At 27.8% G+C, this 8,047-nt stretch overlaps 1 protein-coding gene across 1 annotated transcript; it reads left to right on the top strand.

The window, feature by feature from the left end:
* Positions 1–4,674: 4,674 nt before the first annotated feature.
* LOC127121407 (paired amphipathic helix protein Sin3-like 2) lies at positions 4,675–5,985 on the top strand. The gene is made up of 4 exons (XM_051051898.1): positions 4,675–4,738; positions 5,125–5,199; positions 5,288–5,392; positions 5,756–5,985. Exons 1-4 carry the CDS (start codon positions 4,730–4,732, stop codon positions 5,816–5,818), a joined length of 252 nt encoding a protein of 83 aa, XP_050907855.1. The 5' UTR covers positions 4,675–4,729; the 3' UTR covers positions 5,819–5,985.
* Positions 5,986–8,047: the final 2,062 nt, after the last annotated feature.

Here is an 8,047-nt window from a genome sequence, read left to right as displayed (position 1 = left end):
ACTTTTAACATCCATTTGATAGATTTTAAACTATAGGACACGTGACAAGCCAAGTAATAGTCTAATAGCTTCAAGTCGAGTGACTGGAGAAAATGTTTCATTAAAGTCAATCCCTTTGATCTAATTGTATCCCTAGGCCACGAGAGGATCTCTATTTTTAGTAAAAAAAGCCTACTCTCATCAGATTTATTCTTATAAATTCATTTAGTGTCAATGATGTTTGCAGAGTTAAGTCTAGAAACAAATTCTCAAACTTCATTTGCATAAAATTGAACAAGCTCTTTATGCATATCATTGAAGCATAATTCATCCTTGAGGGCTTCTTTCACACTCTTGGATAATTTTTTTTATAAATAAAACACATGTTTGATATCATATCTCTATAATTAATTGATTCTTTTCTTAATGTAGTGACTCATTCATCTATATTTTTATAATGTTCTCAATAAGACGAGTCTTCATGATCCTCGATGGTTGTTATTTTCTTAAAAAAATACCACTCTCATCATATTTATTCTTGTAGACACATTTAGTTCCAATGATGTTTGCAGAACTAGGTCTAGGAACAAGTTCCTAAAGTCCATTTTTCTCAAACTAAACAAGTTCTTCCTGCATAGCATTGACCAAAAACTCATCATTAAGGGCTTCTTTCATACTCTTGGGTTTAATTTTTTTTGAAATAAAATACATGTTTGATATCATCAGCCTATAATTTACTATTTTATTTTCTTTGTGTGGTGACTCCTTCATCTATATTTCCTATAATGTTCTCAATAGGATGATTTTTCATGACCCTTGATGATTGTTCTTTTATTTCAGAAAAATATTCTCATCATCATCTTGATAATATAGTTGACTAATGCTAATAAGATTAGCTATGAGGCCATCAACTAATACCTCATCATTAAGACAAGGAAGGCCATGATGATCTAACGGCCCCTTTCAGATAAATTTTCCTTTGGCACCATCACCAAAAATGACATAGTTGTCAAAATAGAGGTTGATGTTCTTTAGATAGTTTCTCTCATCAGTCATGTGTCTAAAGCAACTTCTATCAAAGTACTAGTCTTCTCGAAATGAGACTATGAGGGGGGTGCAAGTAATATGGACAAAAAGCTTAGGCTTGGGGTGCCAAAGTTTGTGAGTATGTGGGTCAGACTTGATATTCCACTAAGGATATAATTGTTTGTGACACATATATTTACCATATAATTTATAACAATAAGACCGAATGTGACCATGTAAACCATAATAATGAAATACCCAAGTGCGTATGATAGAGGCATTATACTAGACATCTTGTTTTTTTTTGCTTTATGAGTATGAGAAACAAACACATTCATTGGGTTGGACGATCCAACAATATAAGCAATTACCTTCATTCTCTTTAAAAATTTTCCCATACTCAATATGGCATTAAGATTATCAGTTATAGAATTTAGCATGCACACATATTTGGTCATTCCATCAGGTTCATAATTGAGATGCCCAAATTCTTTCTTCAACTTAATAATAGTGAGCAGGAGACAAGTTTTCTCTTGAAAAAGGGCCTTAATCATTTCCTTATATTTTTCAACAACTTGGGATTCTTCAATCCATTTTACAAAAAGAGTCTTATACGCTTCAGTCAGGGAACCGTCAAATAGGTCATCTTCAATAGTGACATTCACATCATCATCGGGAAAAGCATTATCATAGGGTAACTCAAAATTTGAAATTTCATTGAAGTGAGCAGTAAGCGCCACAACATTGTTTGTTTGATCAGACTCACATTCTTTGTCTAAGTCATCACCAAAGAAAGTGGCATTGTATATTTTCTTTGTTTCCTTAGGAAATTTGGGCATTAAACATATATGTGTTCAAATCCTTCGAATTCATTACATTGGACATGTTCAAATCTTTGAAACTAAATTCATTTGAACATTTTTCTATCTATGAGTAAATTTAGTATTTATTCTATATATTTACTCCATAGCAAGAATATTGACAAAATGCAAGACAACATATCATTCGTCTCAAGTGCAGGGTAATAGGAGGTGGAGTCAAACATACAAGGCTCGGCAACTTAACTACCCTTCTTGGCTTTACCATTGGTATGACCCCTTTTAAATACCTTGTAGTACCCATTTTTAAAGGCAAGCCCGGAGTCAGACATCTTCAGGCCATTTCAAAGAAGTTATTAGTTATGCTATCTACTTGAAAAGGTTATTGCCATGATAGGATTTATTGAGCTGGTTAGATCTGTCATCCATGAGAAATTAGTTTATAGTCTTAAAATATAATAAATGACAATGGCCCTTTTAGTTGTATTAGGAATTTTGTTTGGACATGAAATATTGAAATATGAAAACTTATCACTCTCTTCTATGAGAAAGTTTAAAATCCTATCTTTTTAAGAGGTCTTGGTTTGAGGAAAATCAAGAAGCATTAATAAAGTAGAGTACCTCACTCTTGGTTGGGAAATGACAACAATCAAAAAATAATGAAAGTTTACTCTTAGAATTAGATACTTCAAGAACAATCAATCTACTAAGCATCATATATCATCCTCAATATGGTTTAGTTTAAAACATGATTTGCATGATATTGAAGATCATAACATGTGGAAAATAAGGAATGTCAAAGGTATTTCTTTCTTGCATGACAACTGATCAGGTATAAAAAGTAAAGAGTCTAATGTCCTTGCAGATCAACTTAAGTACTTGGAAACTACTACTATCAAATATCTAATTCAAGGTAATATTTGAAACGTTCTTGATATTTTCACAAATTATGCACCAAAGATAACATATGATATTCTCAAATTCACACTCATCTTTATGAAAATGTTGAAGACAATCGAATTTGGAAAATGGTAAAGCAATTTAACACTCACATTCAAAGATGGATATGAATTACATAGAAATGAACATTCATAAGTTAGTTGAGCCAAAACTATATGGCAACGATATATTCTGCCTACAAAATCTCTTGTCTCTTGGAGACTCGGGTATAATACCATTGCCACATATGACAATCTTATAAGGAGACGAATTACATGATTTCTATATGTTTCCTCTACACTAAAGACTTCGAAAATCCTCATCACATTTTTTTGAATTGAAACCGCACATTGAAATTCAAGACATGGTTGAAATCCTTGTTATGCATGCAAATTGAACGAAGTACTATTTTAAGCTTATACATCATTTTTAATCGAGGTTGGAGTCAACAATTCAAAAATCTTATTATTACAATCATTACCTTAGTCGTATTAAAAGCATGGCGCATTAAAAATCAACCCAAACTCAATAAAACTCATATAAATTTTGTCTTGGAACTTAGAGATATAAAAAAGTTGATTCACACTGCAACTACTACTCTGAAAGAGCAAATGTACTCGTCGATGAATGAAGTCACTATGTTGAAACACTTTGATATCAAATGTCGACCCCTTGCACCATACATTAAACAAATCAATTAGAAATGTACACAACTTCATTGGATTAAATGCAACACATATGGGGAATTTCAACAGAATACTTGAGTTGCAACCCGTGGAGGATTTTTTCATGATTTTTTGACCCCCTACTTAGATGCATTTTTCAACAAACACTGGTGCTACAATATCTTTTCAAGCTAAATGTAGATGTATTGTTCTAGTTATATAACATGTCTATGTGAGAGGACATTTTTCAACAAACACTGGTGCTACAATATCTTTTCAAGCTAAATGTAGATGTATTGTTCTAGTTATATAACATGTCTATGTGAGAGGACAGAATCAATTTTGGCTTGAAAGTGATTCCCTTCTTATGAAACGAGCATTCACTAATACTATGATTATCCCTTGGAAGCTTATATCCGAATAGAAAAACTATCTTGATACCATTAGGTCAATCTGCTTCAAAGTGTATCACATTTACCATGAAGACAATAATTTTGTTGATCGTATAACAAATACATATTTTTACATTCAACATGAGATTTGATTGAACTCCATACCAATTTGTGCGGATGATAGTTTCAGAAGAGATTAGCGAATTTTCATTTTTGTTAAATTATTTTAAAATTTTATATTGATGAATTATCTTTTTAACAAATGCATGTTAATTTTTTTCGTTAATTTTATGTTGATGAATCTAATGAAAATATTTATTTATATTTATATATTAATGTAAATAAATTATTAATATTTATAAGTCAATATTTTTTTAAAACAAAATTTGTTATTCAATTTCAACCAAAAGCTAACATGCTTTTAAAAATATGATTCAAAATAATAATTGTATTTATTGATATGCCTATGATACTTATCCATAACTTTTTTTTAGATTTTTAAAAAGTTTATCTCATAACGTTCTAGATAAAAAGCATGGTTTTGATAATAATTATTTTTAAAAGTCATAATATTTTATGTTAATAGAAAAAATATTATTAATTTAAAGTATGTTAATAAATTGATTTTTTAAATATAATACTATGATGGCACTAGGTAATATAATAATATATAATGCATATATTCTCTAGTAGATACATTCAATTAAATTGAAATTTATCCCAATTTTCAAAATATATTTGTAAATATATACAAGACTAATTTAATAGCATTTATTAAAAAATCCAGTCAGCACTTTATTTTTCGCATTATTCTCTTATATATATCATCTTAAGGTGAATTATTTTTATCACTTCCATTTTTTCCATTATCACTTTTTGAAACTGTGGTTTTCATATTAGTTTCTAAGCGATGTCTAAGGTTAAGAAAATACTACGAAATAAATCAAATTGTTCTTTCTTGCTAATTTCTTTACCTTTTAGTTTTCTACATGAAACTTTCTTGCTTTTAGTTTCTGATAAGCTTTTTATTTTTTATTTTTAGTGTGTTTTATCAAACATTGGGTTGAGTGGTTAATGTTTTTAATTTCCTTTGCTACACTTTTCTTTTTATTTCTTCTGATCTATAGTAAAACCCATATTTTGTTTGAAAAATAGATATGAATATACATATCTGCAATCGTGTTTAACCCGCTCTCTTCGTGAAGTAATTTTTAACTTTTTGAAAATTTAACTTAATGTTCTTGTTTAGTATTTTAGTATTGATGTCTCTAATAGTATAAATATTTTATGGATTTAAAATCACAGAATATGGGAGGAACAGATGTTCAGAAGCCAACTGTGGATTTGGAATATGCTTTGGATTATTTGTCTAAGGTGAAGGTAAGTTGTACGATGAGACCTTTGCAATCATATATACATTTTTAATTTCGAATTAATTAATGAATATTTTTACATTTTATTAATACAGGCTCGATTTCAAAGTGTTCATCCGCCTCAGATTTATACAATGTTTGTGAACATACTGAAAATGTATCGAAAAGGAGAAAAGAGTGTCGATGAGGTCATTAGAGAGGTATGTGTTATATTATTATTTTTATAATTTTAATATTCGATCTTACATGATTAATTTAAGAGGATCAATTTTTAACATTTATTTACGAAATTTTATTTTAAGTCAAAGTAAAATTTTATATAGATTTAACCTAATACGAAAATTGTTTGTACTTAATAATAAATCTGAGACAATAAGAATATATGTTATAATGTTAATATCAGGGTTTTATGTAGTGGTTTTATTATGCAAATCTATTGAAGTAAATTTTGGACCATCGGTGCCAATCACAATTGAGACCCTCTAGTAAAAGTATACTTTATGTGTTTTATTTCACATTTTTCTTGTGTGATACTCATTATATTTGCAATTGGATATTTTCAGGTTAATTTGCTTTTCGAAGGCCATGATGATCTGATTGAGGAGTTTACTAATTTTCTTCCTTGATTGGACTGGTGATATGTATGAGTTATTCAAGAAAAAATAAATATTACAAATGTTAAAATCTAGGTTTTGAATATGGAGATGAAATATTGTCTTAGATACAATTTTAATGTTTGTACTTTGCAAGATTTGATAAACATTTGTTTCAATAAATTATTTGAGTTTGCGAAGATTTTGTGTACAAATTATTATTGGTGAAATTAATTGAGACAATAAAATAACTAAATAGTTTAAAATGTTATAAAATATTTTCGCAAAAAAAAGTTTTCATTAATAGAAAAAATTAACTTTTTTTTCAAAAAACTCATTTTTTTATTTTAAAAAAAATCGACTTTTTTATTTTTGGAAAATTTGATTTTATTTAAAATAAAAATGACTTTTTTTAATTAAAAATTTGACTTTTATAATTAGCAAATTGACTTTTTTTATTTTTGAAAAAATTTGGCTTTTTTTTCTATTTTTGAAAAAAAGTAGATTTTCCTTATTTTCGAAAAAAATCATATTTTTTTATTATTTTCAAAAAAATCGACTTCTTTTATTTATTTTTTTAAAAATGCCTTTTTTATGTTTCGGAAAAAATTGACTTTTTTATTTATGAAAAAAATCGCATTTCTCATTTAAAAAAAATATAGTTATTTTTTGTATTTTCAAAAAATTGATTTTTTTTTTCAAAAAAAATAATTTCTAAAAAAATTGACTATTTTAATTTTCAAAAAAATTGATTTTTTTATATTCAGAAAAAAAAAATGTTTTTTTAAAAATAACTATTTTTTTCATTTTCGAAAAAAAATCAATGTTTTTTTTTTAAATTTGTAGAAAAAATTTAATTTTAAAAAATATTTTTTAAAAATATATATTTAAAAAAAATTGTTTCAAATAAATTATATTTTGAGCCTCTCACTTAAACCCATGAAAAAACAAAAATATGAGGAGGTCAAAAAATTATTGATTCAGTATGGGGCCTAATTATTGGGGATTTCTCATTTAGGGTTTTTTTGACATCTCTAATCACCTGTTCTGAAATCATCTCCCTTATCTTGATTGAGTAACACTAGCCGGTCAATTAATCCAAAATCTGATTTCTGACTTTCTTTATTTTCTTTGAGAAAACCACTTTTCTGTTTCAACATACCCCAACTTCACACGGTTAGGAGTCCTTTTGCACAATAAACTCAAATATTTGAATTGCTCGATTAACTTCAATTCTCTAACCATAAGCATCGACATATGCAATGACTTTCTACTCAAAGCACCAACTACGATATTGACTTTACTGGGATGGTAACTCAAACCAAAATTGTAATCCTTCAGAAATTCAAACCACCTCCTCTACCTCATATTTAACTCTTTCTAATCGAACAAGTACTTCAAACTCTTGTGGTCACTGAAGACTTCAAATCTGGAACTAAACAAATAATGCCTCCAAATGTTTAACACAAACACCATGCACTATAACAAATAAGACATTTCACAACGAAGGTTTCACCTCGAACATTTAAAAACCAATGGGATATATCTTGGGAGCGTCATGTTCTATTATATATATATATATATATATATATATATATATATATATATATATATATATATATATATATATATATATATATATATATATATATATATATATATATATATATATATATATATATATATATATATATATATATATATATATAACCTATTCCCTCGATTTTCTTAAAACCGAAAGAATATAACTATAAGGGAGCTCGCTTCGAATCTTAGTTACTGCATTTTATGTTTTATTTTCAATGGTTTAATTTTTTTTTCAGTTGACGCATTTCCAGCTTCCCTTTTTTCCTTTGTTAATATTTTTTTTATTCATTTTTTTATTAGTGTTATTCTTGGTTGCAGGGTCCAACTGAGAGGTAATATATTTTGTATTAATTTTTTCAAAAGCCCTGTTTAATTTTTTATTTTATATATTCAAATCCCTCGGATTTTCTAAAAAACCGACGTGATCGATATTTTAAATGTATTCCCAGAATATGTTTCTATGGTGTTTTATTTTATATTTTTTTATTTTAATTAAAACATACATGTCGGGTTTCTTTGGAAAACCGACGGGTTTCTCTTTTGCATGAAATACTTCAAGAACTAGACTCTAACTTTTCATTACCCATCAATGCTCTAACCTTATATCATCATTCTTTTCGCAAAAACCCTAGGTTATTTTCATCGTAACTCTCATCAAAACTCTTCCAACAGTTC

Source organism: Lathyrus oleraceus, chromosome 2, assembly GCF_024323335.1.
Source record: "Lathyrus oleraceus cultivar Zhongwan6 chromosome 2, CAAS_Psat_ZW6_1.0, whole genome shotgun sequence".
NCBI lineage: Eukaryota > Viridiplantae > Streptophyta > Magnoliopsida > Fabales > Fabaceae > Lathyrus > Lathyrus oleraceus.
This window is presented reverse-complemented; position numbering and strand designations above follow the sequence as displayed.